The 27,949-nt window shown below is 45.2% G+C and overlaps 1 protein-coding gene across 1 annotated transcript in view; it reads right to left on the bottom strand.

Moving 5' to 3' along the window:
* LOC115127078 (receptor-type tyrosine-protein phosphatase mu-like) overlaps window positions 1-27,949 on the bottom strand; it is a 531,907-nt gene that overhangs the window by 29,682 nt on the left and 474,276 nt on the right. Inside the window, exons 29-30 of the mRNA XM_065006102.1 lie at window positions 25,595-25,754; window positions 947-1,096 (exon numbers count right to left, since the gene is read on the bottom strand). Coding sequence (XP_064862174.1) covers window positions 947-1,096; window positions 25,595-25,754 — 310 coding nt within the window. The remainder of the gene's footprint in view (window positions 1-946; window positions 1,097-25,594; window positions 25,755-27,949) is intronic.

Here is a 27,949-nt window from a genome sequence, read left to right as displayed (position 1 = left end):
GGTTACAGTGTGTTACAGAGTGATACAGTGGGTTACAGTGGGTTACAGTGGGTTACAGTGAGTTACAGTGGGTTACAGGAGGTTACAGTGTGTTACAGGGGGTTACAGTGTGTTACAGGGGGTTACAGTGTGTTACAGAGCGATACAGTGTGTTACAGGGGGTTACAGTGTGTTACAGGGGGTTACAGTGTGTTACAGGGGGTTACAGTGTGTTACAGAGTGATACAGTGGGTTACAGTGGGTTACAGTGGGTTACAGAGGGTTACAGTGGGTTACAGTGGGTTACAGTGTGTTACAGTGTGTTACAGTGAGTTACAGTGGGTTACAGTGGGTTACAGTGTGTTACAGGGGGTTACAGTGTGTTACAGAGCGATACAGTGTGTTACAGGGGGTTACAGTGTGTTACAGGGGGTTACAGTGTGTTACAGGGGGTTACAGTGTGTTACAGAGTGATACAGTGGGTTACAGTGGGTTACAGTGGGTTACAGTGGGTTACAGAGCGATACAGTGGGTTACAGTGGGTTACAGTGGGTTACAGTGTGTTACAGTGTGTTACAGTGAGTTACAGTGGGTTACAGTGGGTTACAGTGAGTTACAGTGGGTTACAGTGGGTTACAGTGGGTTACAGAGCGATACAGTGGGTTACAGTGGGTTACAGTGGGTTACATGAGTCACCATGTTAAAAGTCTGGAGAGAGAGACAGAGATACTAGGGGTTAGAGGGTCACATGGTCTTTAAAGGATGGTCCAATAGCCACCGAGCTGTTTCTAAAAGGGAAAGTTCAACAGTCCTCCATGTTTGTTGGGAAAGAGCCACTGATTGGAAAGCCCTTAACCTACATTATCAGTATTTGTTTTCTTTTTGCAGATGGGGTTTTCTTCTGTAAAATATGTCTGTCTACTCCTCACCCTGAATGAGGAAGGACCCCTACGGACGACAAACTCACCCTGAACTCCTCTTTAATCTGGGAGGAGTTGGTCTGGGGGTCCAATCGGTTCATGTCATAGTAGACCGAGCGAAGCTGATTGGCTGGGATGGTGGTGTCACCACAAAGACACGCCTCCAAGATGGCGTCGTGGATAAAGACATACTGCTCCTGGGGAAATAAAGATCAAGATTTTATGAAAAGGTCAGAAATAGTTGATGCGTTTTATGCGGTGACTACAGACAAGAACTCAAACGAGGCTAAATCAGTAACAAAATAATATAAGATAACAGAAGTGATGGAAGGGAAGTCAAATACGACACACACACACACACACACACACACACACACACACACACACACACACACACACACACACACACACACACACACACACACACACACACACACACACACACACACACACACACACACACACACACACACAACAGAGGTGTTGAAGGGGGTGTCAAACACAGTTCAGCAGTCCTCATCTGGTTTATCTTCCCTGATTGACTGTGTTTTACTGTATGTTGTTGTGTCTGGTTCAACACGCTTACGAGCAACTTTCCCTCAAAAAAAAAGAAAAACAGTTGAGACAAATTTAAGGTCTGCTGAGAACCAACTTGAACATTCTGTGTAACTTTAAACGCGTTTACAGTGAACATTGAGTCTGTATTGAGTTTTAATAAAAAAAAAAAAAATGTTCTTCTTCTCCTCAATTTCCTGCTATCCAATTGGTAGTTACTTGTCTCATCGCTGCAACTCCCCTACGGTACTCGAGAGAGGCGAAGGTCGAGAGCCGTGCGTCCTCCGAAACACGACCCCAACCAAGACGCGCTGCTTCTTGACACAATGCCCACTTAACCCAGAAGCCAGCCGCACCAATGTGTCGGAGGAAACACCGTACACCAGCTTAGAGAGAACATCGCTTACGAGCCTTTAACTAACGATGAAGAGTCAATTCAATTCCAATACAAAAGAAAATAGTAACACAAGGAATAAAATGTTGAGCTACAGGGAGTACCAGATCAATGTGGAGCTATATACAGGGAGTACCAGATCAATGTGGAGCTATAGGGAGTACCAGATCAATGTGGAGCTATAGGGAGTACCAGATCAATGTGGAGCTATATACAGGGAGTACCAGATCAATGTGGAGCTACAGGGAGTACCAGATCAATTTGGAGCTATAGGGAGTACCAGATCAATGTGGAGCTATATACAGGGAGTACCAGATCAATGTGGAGCTACAGGGAGTACCAGATCAATGTGGAGCTACAGGGAGTACCAGATCAACGTGGAACTACATACAGGGAGTACCAGATCAATGTGGAGCTATATACAGGGAGTACCAGATCAATGTGGAGCTATATACAGGGAGTACCAGATCAATGTGGAGCTACAGGGAGTACCAGATCAATGTGGAGCTATATACAGGGAGTACCAGATCAATGTGGAGCTATATACAGGGAGTACCAGATCAATGTGGAGCTATATACAGGGAGTACCAGTACCAGATCAATGTGGAGCTATATACAGGGAGTACCAGATCAATGTGGAGCTATATACAGGGAGTACCAGATCAATGTGGAGCTATATACAGGGAGTACCAGATCAATGTGGAGCTATATACAGGGAGTACCAGATCAATGTGGAGCTACAGGGAGTACCAGATCAATGTGGAGCTACAGAGGAGTACCAGATCAATGTGGAGCTATATACAGGGAGTACCAGATCAATGTGGAGCTACAGGGAGTACCAGATCAATGTGGAGCTACAGGGAGTACCAGATCAATGTGGAGCTATATACAGGGAGTACCAGATCAATGTGGAGCTATATACAGGGAGTACCAGTACCAGATCAATGTGGAGATATATACAGGGAGTACCAGTACCAGATCAATGTGGAGCTATATACAGGAGAGTACCAGATCAATGTGGAGATATATATCAGGAGTACCAGTACCAGATCAATGTGGAGCTATATACAGGGAGTACCAGATCAATGTGGAGCTATATACAGGAGTACCAGATCAATGTGGAGCTATATACAGGGGTACCAGTACCAGATCAATGTGGAGCTATATACAGGGAGTACCAGATCAATGTGGAGCTATATACAGGAGTACCAGTACCAGATCAATGTGGAGATATATACAGGGAGTACCAGTACCAGATCAATGTGGAGCTATATACAGGGAGTACCAGTACCAGATCAATGTGATATATGGAGTACAGATCAGATATATACATGGGAGTACCAGTACCAGATCAATGTGGAGATATATACAGGGAGTACCAGTACCAGATCAATGTGGAGATATATACAGGGAGTACCAGATCAATGTGGAGCTACAGGGAGTACCAGATCAATGTGGAGCTATATACAGGAGTACCAGATCAAGTAGTACCAGATCAATGTGGAGCTATATACAGGAGTACCAGATCAATGTGGAGGGAGTACCAGATCAATGTGGAGCTACAGGGAGTACAGATCAGTACAGGGACCAGATACAGGGAGTACCAGATCAATGGTGGATGGAACTACAGGGAGTACCAGATATAGCAGGGAGTACCAGACCAGTACCAGATCAATGTGGATCAATGTATATACAGGGAGTACCAGAGTACCAGATCAATGTGGAGCTATATACAGGGAGTACCAGATCAATGTGGAGCTACAGGATACCAGATCAATACTACAGGGAGTACCAGATCAATGGAGCTATATACAATACCAGATCAATGTGGAGATATAGGGAGTACAGAGCTATATACAGGGAGTACCAGTGGAGCTATGGGAGTACCAGATCAATGTGGAGCTATATACAGGGAGTACCAGATCAATGTGGAGCTACAGGGAGTACCAGATCAATGTGGAGCTACAGGGAGTACCAGATCAATGTGGAGCTATATACAGGGAGTACCAGATCAATGTGGAGCTACAGGGAGTACCAGATCAATGTGGAGCTACAGGGAGTACCAGATCAATGTGGAGCTATATACAGGAGAGTACCAGATCAATGTGGAGCTATATACAGGGAGTACCAGATCAATGTGGAGCTATATACAGGGAGTACCAGATCAATGGAGCTATATGGAGTACCAGATCAATGTGGAGCTATATACAGGGAGTACCAGATCAATGTATATACAGGGAGTACCAGATCAATGTGGAGCTATATACAGGGAGTACCAGATCAATGTGGAGCTATATACAGGAGTACCAGATCAATGTGGAGCTATATACAGGAGTACCAGTACCAGATCAATGTGGAGATATATACAGGGAGTACCAGTACCAGATCAATGTGGAGATATATACAGGGAGTACCAGTACCAGATCAATGTGGAGATATATACAGGAGTACCCAGATCAATGTGGAGCTATATACAGGGAGTACCAGATCAATGTGGAGCTATATACAGGGAGTACCAGATCAATGTGGAGCTATATACAGTACCAGTACCAGATCAATGTGGAGCTATATACAGGGAGTACCAGATCAATGTGGAGCTATATACAGGAGTACCAGACCAGATCAATGTGGAGATATATACAGGGAGTACCAGTACCAGATCAATGTGGAGATATATACAGGGAGTACCCAGATCAATGTGGAGATATATACAGGGAGTACCAGTACCAGATCAATGTGGAGATATATACAGGGAGTACCAGTACCAGATCAATGTGGAGATATATACAGGGAGTACCAGTACCAGATCAATGTGGAGCTATATACAGGGAGTACAGATCAATTTGGTACAGGAGTACCAGATCAATGTTGAGTACAGGGAGCAGATCAATAGCTATATACAGGGAGTACCAGATCAATGTGGAGCTACAGGGAGTACCAGATCAATATATACAGGGAGTACCAGATCAATGTGGAGCTATATACAGGGAGTACCAGATCAATGTGGAGCTATATACAGGGTACCAGTACCAGATCAATGGAGTACAGGGAGTACCAGATCAATGTGGAGCTACAGGGAGTACCAGATCAATTTGGAGGGAGTACCAGATCAATGTGGAGATATATACAGGGAGTACCAGATCAATGTGGAGAGTACCAGATCAATGTGGAGCTATATACAGGGAGTACCAGATCAATGTGGAGCTACTACAGGAGTACCAGATCAATGTGGAGCTATATACAGGGAGTACCAGATCAATGTGGAGCTATATACAGGGAGTACCAGATCAATGTGGAGCTATATACAGGGAGTACCAGATCAATGTGGAGCTCAATGTGGAGCTACAGGGAGGCTATGGAGCAGGGAGTACCAGATCAATGTGGAGCTACAGGGAGTACCAGATCAATGTGGAGCTATATACAGGGAGTACCAGATCAATGTGGAGCTATATACAGGGAGTACCAGATCAATGTGGAGCTACCAGCTACAGGAGTACCAGATCAATGTGGAGCTATGGATACAGGGAGTACCAGATCAATGTGGAGCTATATACAGGGAGTACCAGATCAAGTGATCAATGTGGCTATATACAGGGAGTACCAGATCAATGTGGAGCTATATACAGGGAGTACCAGATCAATGTGGAGCTATATACAGGGAGTACCAGATCAATGTGGAGCATATACAGGAGTACCAGATCAATGTGGAGCTATATACAGGAGTACCAGATCAATGTGGATCAATGTGGAGCTACAGGGAGTACCAGATCAATGGAGCTACAGGGAGTACCAGATCAATGTGGAGCTATATACAGGGAGTACCAGATCAATGTGGAGTGAGCACCAGATCAATGTGTAGCTATATACAGGGAGTACCAGATCAATGTGGAGTACAGGAGTACCAGGAGCTATATACAGGGAGCACCAGATCAATGTGGAGTACCAGATCAATGTGGAGATATATACAGGGAGTACCAGATCAATGTGGAGCTATATACAGGGAGTACCAGATCAATGTGGAGCTATATACAGGGAGTACCAGATCAATGTGGAGCTACAGGGAGTACCAGATCAATGTGGAGCTACAGGGAGTACCAGATCAATGTGGAGCTATATACAGGGAGTACCAGATCAATGTGGAGCTATAAACAGGGAGTACCAGATCAATGTGGAGCTATATACAGGGAGTACCAGATCAATGTGGAGCTATATACAGGGAGTACCAGATCAATGTGGTGCTACAGGGAGTACCAGATCAATGTGGAACTACAGGGAGTACCAGATTAATGTGGAGCTATATACAGGGAGTACCAGATCAATGTGGAGCTACAGGGAGTACCAGATCAATGTGGAGCTACAGGGAGTACCAGATCAATGTGGAGCTATATACAGGGAGTACCAGATCAATGTGGAGCTATATACAGGGAGTACCAGATCAATATGGAGCTACAGGGAGTACCAGATCAATGTGGTGCTACAGGGAGTACCAGATCAATGTGGAACTATATACAGAGAGTACCAGATCAATGTGGAGCTATATACAGGGAGTACCAGATCAATGTGGAGCTACAGGGAGTACCAGATCAATGTGGAGCTACAGGGAGTACCAGATCAACGTGGAACTACAGGGAGTACCAGATCAACGTGGAGCTATATACAGGGAGTACCAGTACCAGATCAATGTGGAGCTATATACAGGGAGTACCAGATCAATGTGGAGCTATATACAGGGAGTACCAGTACCAGATCAATGTGGAGATATATACAGGGAGTACCAGTACCAGATCAATGTGGAGATATATACAGGGAGTACCAGTACCAGATCAATGTGGAGATATATACAGGGAGTACCAGTACCAGATCAATGTGGAGTGTGACGACCCTCCCACTTTGTCTGCCGTATTCTGTCTTTGTTCTTGTTTCCTTATTAGGATGCCGGTGGGCGGAGTTGAGAGGGTCGTCAGCTACATGGGAAACACCTGGGCCAGGTGTCTCCCAGGATAAATAGACCTCTTCCACATTCATGGAGGAGACTCTCTCCATGCAGACACCTTTTGTAGATTGTGTTGTGGTTCTTGGTGGCCTTTTGTTTGCCTACTTTGGCACCTTTCAACACCCTGCATTATCACATTCATGCATGCAAAACACTCACTTACACTACTGATTACACACACCATTGTATATTATACTTAGTTGTTTTAGTTAATAAATATATATTTTGCTACTCCTTATCTCCACGTTGTCTCCCTTTGTTACGGGCTTTGAGCCGGTTCGTGACAAGTGGGGGCTCGTCCGGGATCTTTGAACTACTGGTTTGGGAGACCGTGGAGGTACGTGTTTGCATATTGTGGTTGAGTTTGATAGGCCCAGTATTGGTTGCCTTTGTTGTTTGGTTTGTGTGCTGCGTTGGAGAGAGATAATGGTTAGTTTCCAGGCCCTGCCTAGCCTGTAAACTCTTGTTCTACTTTCTGTTGGGAAGTCAGTCTGAGGAGGTGAGTAAATCGGCTGTGTACCTCGGTAGGAGATTGTGTAGGGTAGTGAAACTTGCTACCCGGAGCTATAGCCTTTTTCCCCTGATAGGTTTAGCGACGTGTTTCATTTTTTGGAATATGTTGGGCATGGTTAATGTTTGTTATTTTTGTGTGGTGTCTGTGGACTGAGCAGTTGTCTCGGGGGCACATCCGTGGCTTGGTGGATTTTGCCAGCATGCTGGGGAGTTCTATTTCCTTGCCAGCGGGCTACAGTGCGTAAATTCCCACCGCAAATCTGCACAAAGACTAGGGTTGAGTTATTGTAGGTTTTGGGGAAGCTCCGTATCTCATCTCTCTTCTGTGGTACTCAGGGTGATTGTCAATTCTCGGGTTGTGGTCTGGTGTGCTCAGCAGAAGGGAAGAGCCAGATTTTTTTTTTTTTGTGATTATGGCGTCTTATGTAGATAAGTTCATTCGCTCTCCATCAGAGGAATTGTTAGATTTAGGTACTAAAGAACAGCTGTTGAAGGTCGCGGAACACTACAAGGTTGAGATTAGTGATAAACGTCTAAAGAATTCTATTAGGTTGATATTGAAGGCCAATCTGATGGAGAGTGGTATTCTTGAAGTTACCACTGGGCCAGCCTCTGCTGAGGATTTGTCGTCTCCCCATAACGTTACAATGGACATTCCATCGGTTAGTCCTAGTAGCCTTCTTTTTGAACAGCAGAAAGAACTGCTTTTGTTACAGCTGGAGCATGATCGTGAGAAGAGAGAGCATGATCGGCAGCATGATCGTGAGAAGCTAGAACATGATCGGCAGCATGATCGTGAGAAGCTAGAGCATGATCGTGTAAAATATGAAAAGGAATTGGCATTTAAACAAGATATGGAGCGTGCTAAAATCAAATTGCAACAAGAACGTATAAAGTTGGTTAGGGAAGGAAAGATCTCAGGGGAGAGTTTGTTTTGGGAAGGTGACCCAGATTTACCTAGGGGTAGTTCCGCTTTTGGTCGTGCCCCAGAGACATTTGATATGGTTGGGAACTTACGGTTATTGCCTCGGTTTAATGAAAGGGACCCCGAGACATTCTTTTCGTTGTTTGAGCGGGTTGCTGACGCTAGGAGTTGGCCTGATTCTGACCGCACTTTAATGTTGCAGTGTGTGCTGACTGGTAAAGCGCAGGAAGCATATTCAGCTCTTAGTGTACACGATAGTGCCAGTTATGATAAAGTTAAAACAGCTGTGTTACAGATTTATGAATTGGTCCCTGAGGCTTACCGCCAACGATTTAGAACTTTAAAAGGGATGATAACCAAACTCATGTTGAGTTTGCGCGACAGTTGTCTTTACAGTTTAATCGCTGGTGTTCCGCCTCTGCAGTTGTGACTTTCCAAGGGCTGTGTGATCTGATTATGTTAGAGCAATTTAAGGACACAATTCCTGATCGTATTGCCACGTATATTAATGAACAGAAAGTAAAGAATGTTGCTGAAGCTGCAGTTTTGGCAGATGAGTATGTGTTGACTCACAAAAGTGTCTTTGCAGAACCCCGTATTCGGAAAGAGTGGGGGCGTTCGGATAGATTTGGGCTTCGCTCACCGAGATACTTTGGTTCTCGGGCAGAGTTCTATTCAACTAGGGTTGAACCTGACTCCCATGGTAAAGCTGACTTTGGGCAGGAGTGTCACTACTGTCAAGGTTCAGGTCATTGGAAAAACGAATGTCCACTTCTCAGGTCAAGGGGTGCTTACGCTAAATCTAAGCCTACTGCGTTAGCTGCACCTGTTCCACATCAGTTCATTCATGACTCATTTCCTCAGGCCCAGGAGAATGTGAAAGTCCATATTGATCCAGACTATTTGCCTTTCATTACGGAAGGTTTTGTGTCTATGTTAGGAAGTAAAGACCTTGTGCCAGTGAAGATCCTGAGAGACACAGGTGCCTCTGAATCATTTGTGTTGGAGTCTGTGTTACCCTTTTCTGCTGAGACTGATTCGGGGAATAGTGTTCTAATTAGGGGAATAGGTTTGAACACTCTGTCAGTTCCATTGCATAAACTGATGTTGGATTGTGGGCTGGTGAAGGGTGAAGTTGTTGTGGGTGTGCGTCCTTCGTTGCCTATTGAGGGTATCGATGTTATCCTTGGGAATAACTTGGCTGGTGAGCGTGTATGGCCTGTCGTGTTTCCATCTCCAGTGGTTTCCACTAAGCCGTCATTTGTTGGGATTCCTGATGAGAGTGTACAGAGTTTCCCAGAGGTGTTCTCTGCGTGTGCAGTGACACGTTCTATGAGCCGTGGCGAACTGGTCACTGCGCCCGACTAATGATAATAATACAAAGTATGTCACTGTTTTCCCTGCTATCCCGTTATCTGTAACCCGCTCAGATCTAATCAATGCGCAACGGGATGACCCCACGTTGGAAGAGTTGCGTGATCAAATTGTGCCTATAGAACAGTTGGGAGATGTCGCCCATGGCTATTTTTTCCAAGAGGATGTCCTGATGAGAAAGTGGGTGTCTCATGATAGTGTTTTTCTGGGGGAGGCAATTAGTCAGGTTGTTGTACCAGTTAAGCTTCATGAGTTGGTGTTGGAAACTTCTCACAGCGACGTTGCTGGACATATGGAGGTGAGGAAAACCTACAATCGCATATTAAGACATTTCTTTTGGCCTAGATTAAAGAGGGATGTTTCTGATTTTATCAAAACTTGTCACACCTGTCAATTAACTGGTAAGCCTAATCAAGCTATTAAACCAGTACCATTATTTCCTATTCCTGTACTCAGCCAACCTTTTGAGTATCTGATTATTGACTGTGTGGGTCCTCTACCTCGTTCTAAAAAGGGTAGCAGTTACCTGTTCACTGTGATGTGTCAGACCACAAGGTTTCCTGCAGCCTATCCTCTCCGATCTATCACGACTAAATCGGTGTTAAAAGCTTTGACTCAGTTTCTCTCATTGTTTGGAATCCCAAAGGTCAGTGATCAAGGATCTAATTTTACCTCTAATCTGTTTGGTCAGGTTCTTCAACAGCTCCATATTAAACACAATTTGTCTAGCGCCTATCACGCGCAAAGTCAAGGAGCACTGGAACGTTTCCATCAAACACTTAAGTCTTTGTTGAGAGCTTATTGTACTGAGATGGATAAGGATTGGGAGGAGGGGTTGCCTTGTTTACTGTTAGCCGCTAGGGAAGTTTCACAGGAGAGCACAGGTTTCAGTCCAAATGACCTTGTGTTTGGACATAGGGTGCGTGGACTTTTATCTGTTCTCCAGGATGACTGGAAGTCTCCCGAGCCTCCTCAGTCCCTGTTATCGTATGTGTGTGATTTCCGGCGACGGCTGTACACCGCTGGTGAAATGGCTAAAGAGAAGTTATCATCTTCACAGGAGAGGATGAAGGGCATATTTGATCGCCGAACTGAGCTTCGTCACTTTAGTCCAGGTGACCAGGTTCTTGCTCTGCTGCCAATTGTTGGTTCTCCTTTTCAAGCCAAGTTTCAAGGTCCATATACAGTGGTGCGCCAGTACACTGAGCAAAATTATCTAGTTGCCACTCCAGAACGGAGGAAAGCACACCAGCTGTGCCATGTAAATCTGTTAAAACCCTATTATGCACGTTCCTCTGAGACTGAACAGTGGGATTCTACAGAGGACGGTAAAACCTGTTCTTTTGGCTGATACCGTTGTTTCCTTGGGTTCTTGTCGTGCTAGATCTGTGCATGAGGAGGAAGATGTTCCTGGTCCTGACGATTGTATATTGCAGGGTAGATTGAAAAATTCAGAAACACTGGATATTTTAGACAGTCTTCTCACTCACCTATCTGTTGATGGGCGGAAAGAGATAGTTGGTCTGATTCAGAGATTTCCAGGTTTGTTTTCTGATACACCTACACGTACAAACTTAATAGAACATGATATTGACATTGGAGGTGCTGACCGCATTCGTCAGCGGTTCTATAGAGTTTCTTCAGAGAAACTACGTTGTCTGGATGCTGAGGTCAAGTACATGCTGGAGAGTAAGATAGCAGAGCCTTCTTTCTCCAGTTGGGCTTCTCCCTGTATCTTGATCAGGAAACCGGATGGAACAAACCGTTTTTGTACGGACTACCGTAAGATAAACAGTGTCACAAAGCCAGATTCATTTCCTCTTCCTCGGATGGAGGACTGTGTTGATCAAGTCGGTGCAGCTAAGTTTGTGAGCAAATTTGACCTGTTAAAAGGCTATTGGCAGGTGCCACTGACGAGTAGGGCACGTGAAATCTATGAATCGTTGGAAGTGACTATGAATCGCTGGAAGTGACTATGAATCGTTGTGAGTTGTAAAAATTAAGAAGGACCCTGATGTTCTTTTCGTGGGAGCTTGTAGCTGTTGGTCTTTTGTGCCATGTTCCTGAATGTTTACATGACTGACCATTGTTTCGGGTTGTCATGTTCTATCTTTCCTGTCTGTTCCCTCCTGGTCTTGTGTTCTTCTTTCCTCTTAAAATATTGCTTCCTATGCACAAAGGTTGCTGAGGTCTGGGGAGGAGGAGGTTGGTTGGTGCAGGTGGAGGTGTGAACACATAACCCCTCGTCAATTTGGGACGCAGAGGCCTGTGTCAATTTGGGACGCAGAGGCCTGTGTCAATTTGGGACGCAAAGGCCTGTGTCAATTTGGGACGCGGGAGGCCAGTATGTTGTTCCGGGGTCCTTGTTGGTCCCCGGTTTTATGGGGGGGAATGTGACGACCCTCCCACTCTGTCTGCCGTATTCTGTCTTTGTTCTTGTTTCCTTATTAGGATGCCGGTGGGCGGAGTTGAGAGGGTCGTCAGCTACATGGGAAACACCTGGGCCAGGTGTCTCCCAGGATAAATAGACCTCTTCCACATTCATGGAGGAGACTCTCTCCATGCAGACACCTTTTGTAGATTGTGTTGTGGTTCTTGGTGGCCTTTTGTTTGTTTGCTTTGGCACCTTTCAACACCCTGCATTATCACATTCATGCATGCAAAACACTCACTTACACGACTGATTACTGATTACTGATTACACACACCATTGTATATTATACTTAGTTGTTTTAGTTAATAAATATATATTTTGCTACTCCTTATCTCCACGTTGTCTCCCTTTGTTACGGGCTTTGAGCCGGTTAGTGACAGGAGATATATACAGGGAGTACCAGTACCAGATCAATGTGGAGCTATATACAGGGAGTACCATTACCAGATCAATGTGGAGCTATATACAGGGAGTACCAGATCAATTTGGAGCTATATACAGGGAGTACCAGATCAATGTGGAGCTACAGGGAGTACCAGATCAATGTGGAGCTATATACAGGGAGTACCAGATCAATGTGGAGATATATACAGGGAGTACCAGATCAATGTGGAACTACAGGGAGTACCAGATCAATGTGGAGCTATATACAGGGAGTACCAGATTAATGTGGAGCTATATACAGGGAGTACCAGATTAATGTGGAGCTATATACAGGGAGTACCAGATCAATGTGGAGCTACAGGGAGTACCAGATCAATGTGGAGCTATATACATGGAGTACCAGATCTATGTGGAGCTATATACAGGGAGTACCATATCAATGTGGAACTACAGGGAGTACCAGATCAATGTGGAGCTATATACAGGGAGTACCAGATCAATGTGGAGCTATACACAGGAAGTACCAGATCAATGTGGAGCTATATACAGGGAGTACCAGATCAATGTGGAGCTATACACAGGAAGTACCAGATCAATGTGGAACTATATACAGGGAGTACCAGATCAATGTGGAGCTATACACAGGAAGTACCAGATCAATGTGGAGCTACAGGGAGTACCAGATCAATGTGGAGCTACAGGGAGTACCAGATCAATGTGGAGCTACAGGGAGTACCAGATCAATATGGAGCTATATACAGGGAGTACCAGATCAATGTGGAGCTATATACAGGGAGTACCAGATCAATGTGGAGCTATATACAGGGAGTACCAGATCAATGTGGAGCTATATACAGGGAGTACCAGTACCAGATCAATGTGGAGCTATATACAGGGAGTACCAGATCAATGTGGAACTATATACAGGGAGTACCAGATCAATGTGGAACTATATACAGGGAGTACCAGATCAACGTGGAACTATATACAGGAAGTACCAGATCAATGTGGAGCTACAGGGAGTACCAGATCAATGTGGAGCTACAGGGAGTACCAGATCAATGTGGAGCTACAGGGAGTACCAGATCAATGTGGAGCTATATACAGGGAGTACCAGATCAATGTGGAGCTATATACAGGGAGTACCAGATCAATGTGGGGCTATATACAGGGAGTACCAGATCAATGTGGAGCTATATACAGGGAGTACCAGATCAATGTGGGGCTATATACAGGGAGTACCTGATCAATGTGGAACTATACACAGGGAGTACCAGATCAATGTGGAACTATACACAGGGAGTACCAGATCAACGTGGAACTATATACAGGGAGTACCAGATCAACGTGGAGCTATATACAGGGAGTACCAGATCAATGTGGAACTATACACAGGGAGTACCAGATCAATGTGGAACTATATACAGGAAGTACCAGATCAATGTGGAGCTATATACAGGGAGTACCAGATCAATGTGGAACTATACACAGGGAGTACCAGATCAACGTGGAACTATATACAGGGAGTACCAGATCAATGTGGGGCTATATACAGGGAGTACCAGATCAATGTGGGGCTATATACAGGGAGTACCAGATCAATGTGGAGCTATATACAGGGAGTACCAGTACCAGATCAATGTGGAGCTATATACAGGGAGTACCAGTACCAGATCAATGTGGAGCTATATACAGGGAGCACCAGATCAATGTGGAACTATACACAGGGAGTACCAGATCAACGTGGAACTATATACAGGGAGTACCAGATCAATGTGGAACTATATACAGGGAGTACCAGATCAATGTGGAGCTATATACAGGGAGTACCAGATCAATGTGGAGCTATATACAGGGAGTACCAGTACCAGATCAATGTGGAGCTATATACAGGGAGTACCAGATCAATGTGGAGCTATATACAGGGAGTACCAGATCAATGTGGAGATATATACAGGGAGTACCAGATCAATGTGGAGCTATATACAGGGAGTACCAGATCAATGTGGAGCTATATACAGGGAGTACCAGTACCAGATCAATGTGGAGCTATATACAGGGAGTACCAGATCAATGTGGAGCTATATACAGGGAGTACCAGATCAATGTGGGGCTATATACAGGGAGTACCAGATCAATGTGGAGCTATATACAGGGAGTACCAGATCAACGTGGAACTATATACAGGGAGTACCAGATCAACGTGGAACTATATACAGGGAGTACCAGTACCAGATCAATGTGGAGCTATATACAGGGAGTACCAGATCAATGTGGAGCTATATACAGGGAGTACCAGATCAATGTGGAGCTATATACAGGGAGTACCAGTACCAGATCAATGTGGAGCTATATACAGGGAGTACCAGTACCAGATCAATGTGGAGCTATATACAGGGAGCACCAGATCAATGTGGAACTATACACAGGGAGTACCAGATCAACGTGGAACTATATACAGGGAGTACCAGATCAATGTGGAACTATATACAGGGAGTACCAGATCAATGTGGAGATATATACAGGGAGTACCAGATCAATGTGGAACTATATACAGGGAGTACCAGATCAATGTGGAGCTATATACAGGGAGTACCAGTACCAGATCAATGTGGAGCTATATAGTACCAGACAATGTGGAGGGAGTACCAGATCAATGTGGGGCTATATACAGGAGTACCAGATCAATGTGGAGCTATATACAGGGAGTACCAGATCAATGTGGAGCTATATACAGGGAGTACCAGATCAATGTGGGGCTATATACAGGGAGTACCTGATCAATGTGGAACTATACACAGGGAGTACCAGATCAATGTGGAACTATACACAGGGAGTACCAGATCAACGTGGAACTATATACAGGGAGTACCAGATCAACGTGGAGCTATATACAGGGAGTACCAGATCAATGTGGAACTATACACAGGGAGTACCAGATCAATGTGGATCTATATACAGGAAGTACCAGATCAATGTGGAGCTATATACAGGGAGTACCAGATCAACGTGGAACTATATACAGGGAGTACCAGATCAACGTGGAACTATATACAGGGAGTACCAGATCAACGTGGAGCTATATACAGGGAGTACCAGATCAATGTGGAACTATACACAGGGAGTACCAGATCAATGTGGAACTATATACAGGAAGTACCAGATCAATGTGGAACTATACACAGGGAGTACCAGATCAACGTGGAACTATATACAGGGAGTACCAGATCAATGTGGGGCTATATACAGGGAGTACCAGATCAATGTGGGGCTATATACAGGGAGTACCAGATCAATGTGGAGCTATATACAGGGAGTACCAGATCAATGTGGAGCTATACACAGGGAGTACCAGTACCAGATCAATGTGGAGCTATATACAGGAGTACCAGTACCAGATCAATGTGGAGCTATATACAGGGAGTACCAGATCAATGTGGAGCTATATACAGGAGTACCAGTACCAGATCAATGTGGAGATATACACAGGGAGTACCAGTACCAGATCAATGTGGAGCTATATACAGGGAGCACCAGATCAATGTGGAACTATACACAGGGAGTACCAGATCAATGTGGAACTATATACAGGGAGTACCAGATCAATGTGGAGATATATACAGGGAGTACCAGATCAATGTGGAGCTATATACAGGGAGTACCAGATCAATGTGGAGCTATACACAGGGAGTACCAGTACCAGATCAATGTGGAGCTATATACAGGGAGTACCAGATCAATGTGGAGATATATACAGGGAGTACCAGATCAATGTGGAGCTATATACAGGGAGTACCAGATCAATGTGGAGCTATATACAGGGAGTACCATATCAATGTGGAGCTATATACAGGGAGAGTAGAAAAGTGGGTCTTTATGTGTATTTGTGTTGTGTATGTATGTATGTGTGTGTGTGTGTTGTGTGTGCATAGTTAGTGCATGTGAATGTGTGTGGGTTTTGTCTGAGAGGACATTACAGCCTTATTCTACAATGGATTGAATATTTTTTTCCCTCAGAAATATAGACATCACAATACCCCATAATGACATCACAATACCCCATAATGACATCACAATACCCCATAATGACAAAGCAAAAAGCAGTTTTTTAGATTTTTTAGCAAATTTATAAAAAAAAACTGAAATACCTTATTTACATAAGTATTCAGACCACTTGCTATGAGACTCAACATTGAGCTCAGGTGTATCCTGTTTCCATTGATCATCCTTGAGCTGTTTCTACAACTTGATTGGAGTCCACCTGTGGCAAGTTCATTTGATTTGACATGATTTGGAAAGGCACACACCTGCCAATATAAGGTCCCACAGTTGACAGTGATTGTCAGAGCAAAAACCAAGCCATGAGGTCGAAGGAATTGTCCGTAGAGCTCTGAGAGAGGATTGTATCGAGGCACAGATCTGGGGAAGGGTACCAAGACATTTCTGCAGCATTGAAGGTCACCAAGAACACCGTGGCCTCCATCATTCTGAAATGGAAGAAGTTTAGAACCACCAAGCCGGCCACCTGGCCACACTGAGCATTTCGGGGAAAAGGGCCTTGGTCAGGGTGGTGACCAAGAACCCGATGGTCACTATGACAGAGCTCCAGAGTTCCTCTGTGGAGCAGGGAGAACCTTCCAGAAGGACAACCATCTCTGCAGCACCACCAATCAGGCCTTTATGGTAAAATTTCCAGATGGAATCCACTCCTCAGTTAAAGGCACAAGACATTTCGCTTAGAGTTTGCCAAAAGGCGAGGACTCTCAGACTATGAGAAACAAGATTCTCTGGTCTGATGAATCTAAGATTGAACTCTTTGGCCTGAATGCCTAGCGTCACGTCTGGAGGAAACCTGGCAACATCCCTACGGTGAAGCATGGTAGTGGCAGCATCATGCTGTGGGGATGTTTTTCAGTGGCAGGGACTGGGAGACTAGTCAGGATCGAAGGAAAGATGAACAGAGCAAAACCTGCTTCAGAGTGCTCAGGACCTCAGACTGGGGCGAAGGTTCACCTTCCAACAGGACAACGACCCTAAGCACACAGCCAATACAACACAAGACTGGCTTCGGGGCAAGTCTCTGAATGTCCTTGAGTGGCCCAGCCAAAGCCTGGACTCGAACATCTCTGGAGAGACCTAAAAATTGTTGCGCAGTGCCGCTCCCCATCCAACCTGACAGAGCTTGAGAGGATCTGCAGAGAAGAATGGGAGAAACTCCCAAACACTGGTGTGCCAAGCTTGTACCCAAGAAGACTCGAGGCTGTAATCACTGCCAAAGGTGCTACAACAGAGTACTGAGTACTCCACTACAGCCCCGTAAATGTGGATGGGGGCCCCTCCGTTTCCTGTGGTCCACAATCAGCTCCTTTATCTTGCTGACGTTGAGGGAGAGGTTGTTGTCCTGGCACCACACTGCCAGGTCACTGACCTCCTCCCTCATCATCGTTGGTGATTAGGCCTACCACAGTCGTATCGTCAGCAAAATTGAATGATGGTGTTGGAGCCGTGCCCGGCCACGTAGTCGTGGGTGAACAGGGAGTACAGGAGGGGACTGAGGACACACCCTTGTTGGTCCCCAGTGTTGAGGATCAGCGTGGCATATGTGTTGTTACCTACCCTTACCACCTGGTGTCGGCAGAAGGAGGGGTTCAGTCCCAGAGTCCATAGCTTGGTGATGAGCTTGGAGGGGACTATGGTGTAGAATGCTAAGCTGTAGTCAATGAACAGCATTCTCACGTAGTTACTTCCTCTCTTGGTCAGGTGGGAGAGGACAGTCTGAAGTGCAATTGAGATTGCGTCGTCTGTGGATCTGTTGGGACGGTATGCGAATTGTCGTGGGTCCAGGGTGATGGGGTTGATGTGTGTCATATATATGAGAGAGAGAGAGAGAGAGAGAGAGAGAGAGAGAGAGAGAGAGAGAGAGAGAGAGAGAGAACACCCAGTCTCTTTTCACAGCTGCTGAAGCTGGGCGGCTGGCTGGCAGAAGTTAGACAATAAGAGAATAATAAAATATTTTTACTTGCTTGTAAACGAGCATGTTTAGCTCAATGATGAGGGTGGGTGACATCACCCAGGGAGAGTTCATGACTGCTGCTTTATGCCAGGCTGGCATTGTGTAGCGTTGTGTTGCGTTAGGTTTGCTACTGAAGGACTCAACAGGGAGTCATCCATAGTGGAGCTGAATGCATCATTTCACCCTGATTCCTTTTAAATAACAGGCGTCATTGGATTTAACGGGCAAATGTTTCAGAGACGACGACGTGCCGATCGGGACTTCAGCAACTGGAGAACAAATGACTGAATGACAAACAGTTCACTGACCTTCACAGAGTGTGTCTGTGTGTGTCTGTGTGTGTGTGTGTGTGTGTGTGTGTGTGTGTGTGTGTGTGTGTGTGTGTGTGTGTGTGTGTGTGTGTGAGAGTGTGAGTGTGTGTGTGTGTGTGTGTGTGTGTGTGGAGGGGGGATTCGGGTGTGGGGTGTGTTTGTTTATCCCTTGCAGGTGTTTTAGTTCTTTGGCACGGTTTCTAACCCTGAGGCCACCCGTTACCTTTCAGATTTGCTGTTCTGGGTCCAGTTTCCCGACAGCGATGGAAATTTAAGACTTCTGACTGTTTTTATTTCTTTAACGATGCCTCTTTCCTTCAACACCCGAAGATGTAACGTGTGTTTTCCCAGAACACCACACTGAGAGAAGGTTCACTAAGGTTGTTGAGGCGTAGTGTTGATACTGATAGGATGGAAACAAAGGGAGCTCTCAGATCAGCTTTCTCCATTCAAATCTGACCTTTAACATGAGAATTATTTCACCAAACTGACAAGGGATCAGCTTTCTCCATTCAAATCTGACCTTTAACATGATAATTATTTCACCAAACTGACAAGGGATCAGCTTTCTCCATTCAAATCTGACCTTTAACATTAGAATTATTTCACCAAACTGACAATGGATCAGTTTTCTCCATTCAAATCTTTCCTTAACATTGGAATTATTTTCCAATATTGATGCGATCAGCTCCTAGAGAGATATTACCAATCACGGCTACAAATAATGAGGTGGCTTAATCTGATGCTTATGCCCTATAATAATGCACTAAATCACAGACTTGGCATATCATTGATCACATTTTGGGGCGGCAGGTAGCCTAGTAGTTAAGTCAGTAACTGAAAGGATCGAATCACTGAGCTGACAAGATTTTTTTAAATAATCTGACGTTCTGCCCCGGAACAAGGCAGTTAACCCATTGTTCCCTGGTAGGCCGTCATTGTAAATGAGAATTTGTTCTTAACTGACTTGCCTAATTAATAAATAAGAACATGTTAGGTTACACATCATGAAATACACTGATATTGGATAGAAAACACTCTGAAGTTTCTAAAACTGTTTGAATGATGTATGTGAGTATAACAGAACTCATATGGCAGGCAAAAACCTGAGAGAAAATCCAACCAGGAAGTGGGAAATCTGAGGTTTGTAGTTTTTCAAGTCACAAGCCTATCGAATATACAGTGTCTATGGGGTCATATTGCACTTCCTAAGGCTTCCACTAGATGTCAACAGTCTTTAGAACCTTGTTTGAGGCTTCTACTGTGCAGGGGGAGAGAATGAGAGCTGTTTCAACCAGAGGTCTGGCAGAATGCCATGAACTGATCGCTGATCACGCGTGCTCCCGTGAGAGGTAGCTGCGTTCCATTGCATTTCTAAAGACAAAGGAATTCTCTGGGTTGGAACAATATTGAAGATTTATGATAAAAACATAATTCTATACGTTGTTTGACATGTTTGTATGAACTGTAATAGAATTTATTTTGACATTTCGTCTGAACAAGTGATCGCGCATTATGCATTTGGATTACTGGGCTAAACGAACAAACGAAAAGGAGGTATTTGGACATAAATTATGGACTTTATATCGAACAAAACAAACATTTATTGTGGAACTGGGATTCCTGGGAGTGCATTCCAATCAAGATCATCAAAGGTAAGTGAATATTTATAATGCTATTTCTGACTTTTCTGACACCTCTCCATCTTTGGAAAATGGCTGGATGTTTTGCTGTGACTTGGCACTGACCTAACAATCGCAAGGTGTGCTTTCGCCGTAAAGCTTTTTTGAAATCTGACACAGCACTTGCATTAAGGAGAGGTTTATCTATATTTCCATGCATAACACTTGTATCTTTTATCAATGTTTATTATGAGTATTTCTGTAATTTGATGTGGCTCTCTGCACTTTCACCGGATGTTTGTTTGAGACAATGCATTTCTGATCATAACACACCAATTTCAAATGAGGTTATTGGACATAAAGATGAACTTTATCACATGTATTGTGTAACATGAAGTCCTGTGAGTGCCATCTGATGAAGATCATCAAAGGTTAGTGATTCATTTAATCGCTATTTCTGATTTTTGTGAGCCCTCTCCTTGGCTGGAAAATGGCTATATGGTTTTTTGTGACTATCTTTAAAATGGTGTAAAATACTTATATGTATGTTTGAGGAATTTTAATTATGGGATTTCTGTTGTTTTGAATTTGGCGCCCTGCAATATCACTGGCTGTTGTCGAGCGTCCCACATATCCCAGAGTGGTTGTTAAGTGTCTTTTTATACTTCCCTTGTGTGTAACATTTGCAAAGACATTGATTCTATGTTTAGCAGAGATCTTGTATGTATAAAGTGACGCGGGAGGGCAAAAAAGCATCTTACGACACACTTAGCTGTTCTAGAGTGGTCTGAGGCAGGTGTTAGAATACAAGCGTTTTACACGTTAGTCGTTTAGCAAAGGCTTTTATCCAGCGTGACTTACAGTAGTGAGCACATACATTTTCTGGTCCCCCTGTGGGAGTCGAACCCACAACCCTGGCTCTACCAACTGAACTACAAGTGCAACGTTAACAACTATGTTTTTGGGGAAACAGCTCGTGGATTTATCGATGTTCCTACAAAGGTTCTAATGATGCTTTTGGGAAACCGGGCCCAGGTGCTTTTGGGAAACCGGGCCCAGGTGCTTTTGGGAAACCGGGGCCCAGGTGCTTTTGGGAAACCGGGTCCAGGTGCTTTTGGGAAACCGAGCCCAGGTGCTTTTGGGAAACCGGGCCCAGGTGCTTTTGGGAAACCGGGCCCAGGTGCTTTTGGGAAACCGGGCCCAGGTGCTTTTGGGAAACCAAGCCCAGGTGCTTTTGGGAAACCGAGCCCAGGTGCTTTTGGGAAACCAAGCCCAGGTGCTTTTGGGAAACCGGGCCCAGGTGTGTTTGTGGAAATTCATGTGTGCAATAAACAAATCGTTTTTTTGTTGTTGTTGTTGTTGTTGACATTTTAGTGCAACTGAGCTTCAGGTAAAGTTAAAATACCTGTCTTAGAATCATTAGTGATGTTTAGTCACCATGGTCCCCCAATGTCTACGAAACAGTAAAGGTCAAGAGGTCAGAATAGAACACTCAGGCTAACTAACAAGGTTCTAAACACCAAATGAACCCTGCTGTTCCTTTAACCGATGACATCATCGCGTGTCGTGTCATTGACCTTAAGAGTGTAAAGGGAAAGGTACAAAAGTGACAAAAGCTCATCTCAAAAATGTCACTTCACAACTGGTTTACATCAAGCCTGAAGCCACGGCTGTCTACTTGGCTGGCTGGCTGGGTGGGTGTGTGGGTGGAAGGCTGGAGGGGGGGTGGATGGTGTGGGGTTATGGGGTTGAGTGATCTGGATTAGAGTGATCTTGTTATGCCTTCCTTCTCAGTGTCTTTAAGGAGAACAGGAGATAGTATTTGTTATTGAGAGCTGTAGCCTCAATGTAATGCGAATATTTTAGTTTTTTGGTGTAAAATCAGTGTTGATGTTTTGATGAATTTGTATCCTTCTGAACCCCATGTGGGTAGTGGAGGAGTGTCCCCCATTCCTGTTGTAGCTGGGCTGGGGATTGAACCAGTGACGTAGTTATCACAAGTGCCATAACATACTGGGCCTCTTGACATTGATAATCGTACACCTACCTAAGAAGTCCTGAGAGGCTACATTGAACATTGTGAAACACCTTGAACACCTCAGACACCACTATAGAAATCCATTATTAGGATGATTATGAAGCACAGGGTGTGTCCTACAGCAATACTCTTCCTCTGTCAGTACTGTATCACTGTCAGTACTGTTCCTCTGTCAGTACTGTATCACTGTCAGTACTGTTCCTCTGTCAGTACTGTATCACTGTCAGTACTGTTCCTCTGTCAGTACTGTATCACTGTCAGTACTGTTCCTCTGTCAGTACTGTATCACTGTCAGTACTGTTCCTCTGTCAGTACTGTATCACTGTCAGTACTGTTCCTCTGTCAGTACTGTATCACTGTCAGTACTGTATCACTGTCAGTACTGTTCCACTGTCAGTACTGTTCCTCTGTCAGTACTGTATCACTGTCAGTACTGTATCACTGTCAGTACTGTTCCTCTGTCAGTACTGTTCCTCTGTCAGTACTGTTCCCCTGTCAGTACTGTTCCTCTGTCAGTACTGTTCCTCTGTCAGTACTGTATCACTGTCAGTACTGTATCACTGTCAGTACTGTATCACTGTCAGTACTGTTCCTCTGTCTGTAGTGTATCACTGTCAGTACTGTTCCTCTGTCAGTACTGTATCACTGTCAGTACTGTTCCTCTGTCAGTACTGTTCCTCTGTCAGTACTGTATCACTGTCAGTACTGTATTACTGTCAGTACTGTATCACTGTCAGTACTGTATCACTGTCAGTACTGTATCACTGTCAGTACTGTTCCTCTGTCAGTACTGTATCACTGTCAGTACTGTTCCTCTGTCAGTACTGTATCACTGTCAGTACTGTATCACTGTCAGTACTGTTCCTCTGTCAGTACTGTTCCTCTGTCTGTACTGTATCACTGTCAGTACTGTATTACTGTCAGTACTGTATCACTGTCAGTACTGTTTCTCTGTCAGTACTGTTCCTCTGTCTGTACTGTATCACTGTCAGTACTGTATTACTGTCAGTACTGTTCCTCTGTCAGTACTGTATCACTGTCAGTACTGTATCACTGTCAGTACTGTTCCACTGTCAGTACTGTTCCTCTGTCAGTACTGTTCCTCTGTCAGTACTGTATCACTGTCAGTACTGTTCCTCTGTCAGTACTGTATCACTGTCAGTACTGTATCACTGTCAGTACTGTTCCTCTGTCAGTACTGTATCACTGTCAGTACTGTTCCTCTGTCAGTACTGTATCACTGTCAGTACTGTTCCTCTGTCAGTACTGTATTACTGTCAGTACTGTATCACTGTCAGTACTGTATCACTGTCAGTACTGTATCACTGTCAGTACTGTTCCTCTGTCAGTACTGTATCACTGTCAGTACTGTTCCTCTGTCAGTACTGTTCCTCTGTCAGTACTGTATCACTGTCAGTACTGTATCACTGTCAGTACTGTATCACTGTCAGTACTGTTCCTCTGTCAGTACTGTATCACTGTCAGTACTGTATCATTGTCAGTACTGTTCCACTGTCAGTACTGTTCCTCTGTCAGTACTGTATCACTGTCAGTACTGTTCCTCTGTCAGTACTGTATCACTGTCAGTACTGTTCCTCTGTCAGTACTGTATCACTGTCAGTACTGTTCCTCTGTCAGTACTGTATTACTGTCAGTACTGTATCACTGTCAGTACTGTATCACTGTCAGTACTGTTCCTCTGTCAGTACTGTATCACTGTCAGTACTGTTCCTCTGTCAGTACTGTTCCTCTGTCAGTACTGTATCACTGTCAGTACTGTATTACTGTCAGTACTGTATCACTGTCAGTACTGTTCCTCTGTCAGTACTGTATCACTGTCAGTACTGTTCCTCTGTCAGTACTGTATTACTGTCAGTACTGTTCCACTGTCAGTACTGTTCCACTGTCAGTACTGTATCACTGTCAGTACTGTTCCACTGTCAGTACTGTTCCTCTGTCAGTACTGTATCACTGTCAGTACTGTTCCACTGTCAGTACTGTTCCTCTGTCAGTACTGTATCACTGTCAGTACTGTTCCAGTGTCAGTACTGTTCCTCTGTCAGTACTGTATCACTGTCAGTACTGTATCACTGTCAGTACTGTATCACTGTCAGTACTGTTCCTCTGTCAGTACTGTATCACTGTCAGTACTGTTCCTCTGTCAGTACTGTATTACTGTCAGTACTGTATTACTGTCAGTACTGTTCCTCTGTCAGTACTGTATCACTGTCAGTACTGTTCCTCTGTCAGTACTGTATCACTGTCAGTACTGTTCCTCTGTCAGTACTGTATTACTGTCAGTACTGTATCACTGTCAGTACTGTATCACTGTCAGTACTGTTCCTCTGTCAGTACTGTATCACTGTCAGTACTGTTCCTCTGTCAGTACTGTTCCTCTGTCAGTACTGTATCACTGTCAGTACTGTATTACTGTCAGTACTGTATCACTGTCAGTACTGTTCCTCTGTCAGTACTGTATCACTGTCAGTACTGTTCCTCTGTCAGTACTGTATTACTGTCAGTACTGTTCCACTGTATCACTGTCACTGTTCCTCTGTCAGTACTGTACTGTTACCACTGTCAGTACTGTATCACTGTCAGTACTGTTCCACTGTCAGTACTGTTCCTACTGTCAGTACTGTATCACTGTCAGTACTGTTCCACTGTGTCAGTATACTGTCAGTACTGTTCCTGTTCTGTCAGTACTGTCATCACTGTCAGTACTGTTCCAGTGTCAGTACTGTTCCTTCAGTACTCTGTCAGTACTGTATCACTGTCAGTACTGTATCACTGTCAGTACTGTTCCTCTGTATCACTGTCAGTACTGTTCCTCTGTTAGTACTGTATCACTGTCAGTACTGTTCCTCTGTCAGTACTGTCAGTACTGTTCCTCTGTCAGTACTGTCAGTACTGTCAGTACTCAGTATTACTGTCAGTACTGTTCCTCTGTCAGTACTGTATCACTGTCAGTACTGTTCCTCTGTCAGTACTGTATCACTGTCAGTACTGTTCCTCTGTCAGTACTGTATGACTGTCAGTACTGTCTGTCTGTCTGTCTGTCTGTCTGTCTGTCTGTCTGTCTGTCTGTCTGTCTGTCTGTCTGTCTGTCTGTCTGTCTGTCTGTCTGTCTGTACTGTACCTCAGTCTGCACCATGTTGACTCTCCTGGAGCGCAGCTCTCTGACACAGTTATAGATGTCACTGTCACTGTCACGTATCACTGTCAGTACTGTTCCTCTCTCTGCCATGTCCAGCATGATGTCAATCACTATGAAACAGCCTGTTCGGCCTGCCCCCGCACTAGAGAGAGAGAGAGAAAGGGAGGGAGAGAGAGAGAGGGAGAGAGAGAGAGAAAGGGTGGAGTAGGAGGGATGGAGAGAGTGAGTGAGGGTAAGCGAGAGAGAGTGGTAGAGAGAGAGAGTGAGAGAGCAGGGGAAATGAGGTAGGAGAGAGGGCGAGAGACAAAGAGGGAGAGAGGGAAGACAGTAGGAGAGAGAGAGAGAGAGAGAGAGAGAGAGAGAGAGTGATACGACAGAGAGGAGACAGAGAGGAGACAGAGATACGACAGAGAGGAGACAGAGAGGAGACAGAGAGGAGACAGAGATACGACAGAGAGGAGACAGAGTGGAGACAGAGAGGAGACAGAGATACGACAGAGAGGAGACAGAGAGGAGACAGAGAGGAGACAGAGAGGAGACAGAGATACGACAGAGAGGAGACAGAGAGGAGACAGAGAGGAGTCAGAGAGGAGACAGAGAGGAGACAGAGATGAGACAGAGAGGAGACAGAGAGGAGACAGAGATACGACAGAGAGGAGGCAGAGATACAACAGAGACGACAGAGAGGAGAGAGAGGAGACAGAGAGGGACAGAGATACGACAGAGAGGAGACAGAGAGGAGACAGAGGAGGAGGAGACAGATAGAGACAGATACGACAGAGAGGAGAGACAGAGAGGAGACAGAGATACGACAGAGAGGAGACAGAGAGACAGAGTCAGAGAGGAGACAGAGAGAGACAGAGAGGAGACAGAGATACGACAGAGAGGAGACAGAGAGGAGACAGAGAGGAGATAGACAGATACGACAGAGAGGAGACAGAGAGGAGACAGAGATACGACAGAGAGGAGACAGAGGAGACAGAGAGGAGGAGACAGAGAGGAGTCAGAGTCAGAGAGGAGACAGAGAGGAGACAGAGAGGAGACAGAGATGAGACAGAGAGGAGACAGAGTGGAGACAGAGAGGAGTCAGAGAGACAGAGACAGAGTGGAGACAGAGAGGAGACAGAGATACGACAGAGAGGAGGCAGAGATACAACAGAGGAGATACGACAGAGAGGAGACAGACAGAGGAGACAGAGATACGACAGAGAGGAGACAGAGATACGACAGAGAGGAGACAGAGAGGAGACAGAGAGGAGACAGAGAGGAGACAGAGATAGGAGACAGAGAGGAGACAGAGATACGACAGAGAGGAGACAGAGAGAGACAGAGAGGAGACAGAGAGGAGACAGAGAGAGAGACAGAGACACAGAGAGACAGAGACAGAGAGACAGAGACAGACAGTGGAGACAGAGAGGAGTCAGAGATACGAGAGAGAGGAGACAGACAGAGGAGACAGAGAGGAGACAGAGAGGAGACAGAGAGGAGACAGAGATACGACAGAGAGGAGACAGAGACAGAGATACGACAAGAGAGAGGAGACAGAGATACGACAGAGAGGAGACAGACAGAGAGAGTCAGAGAGGAGACAGAGAGGAGACAGAGAGGAGACAGAGATACGACAGAGAGAGAGACAGAGAGGAGACAGAGAGGAGACAGAGAGGAGTCAGAGAGGAGACAGAGAGGAGACAGAGAGAGGAGACAGAGAGGAGACAGAGAGGAGACAGTGAGGAGACAGGAGAGAGAGGAGACAGAGATACGAACAGAGAGGAGACAGAGAGGAGGCAGAGAGGAGACAGAGAGGAGACAGAGATACGACAGAGAGGAGACAGAGAGGAGACAGAGAGGAGACAGAGACAGAGAGAGACAGAGAGGAGACAGAGGAGACAGAGAGGGAGACGACAGAGAGAGACAGAGAGGAGACAGAGAGGAGACAGAGAGAGGAAACAGAGAGGACAGAGACAGAGAGGAGACAGAGAGGAGACAGAGATAGACAGAGAGGAGACAGAGAGACAGAGAGGAGACAGAGACAGAGAGACAGAGACAGAGATATGACAGAGAGGAGACAGAGAGGAGACAGGAGACAGAGAGGAGACAGAGAGGAGACAGAGAGGAGGAGACGACAGAGAGGAGAGAGGGACAGAGAGAGACAGAGAGGAGACAGAGAGGAGACAGAGAGACAGAGAGACAGAGAGGAGACAGAGACAAGAGAGGAGACAGAGAGGAGACAGACAGATACGACAGAGAGGAGACAGAGAGGAGACAGAGAGACAGAGACAGAGACAGAGAGGAGACAGAGACAGAGAGACAGAGAGGAGACAGAGAGAGACAGAGACA

This window comes from Oncorhynchus nerka, linkage group LG20 (assembly GCF_034236695.1).
Source record: "Oncorhynchus nerka isolate Pitt River linkage group LG20, Oner_Uvic_2.0, whole genome shotgun sequence".
Lineage (NCBI taxonomy): Eukaryota > Metazoa > Chordata > Actinopteri > Salmoniformes > Salmonidae > Oncorhynchus > Oncorhynchus nerka.
Note: the sequence above shows the minus strand (reverse complement) of the source record. Positions and strands in the feature narration are given on the sequence as shown.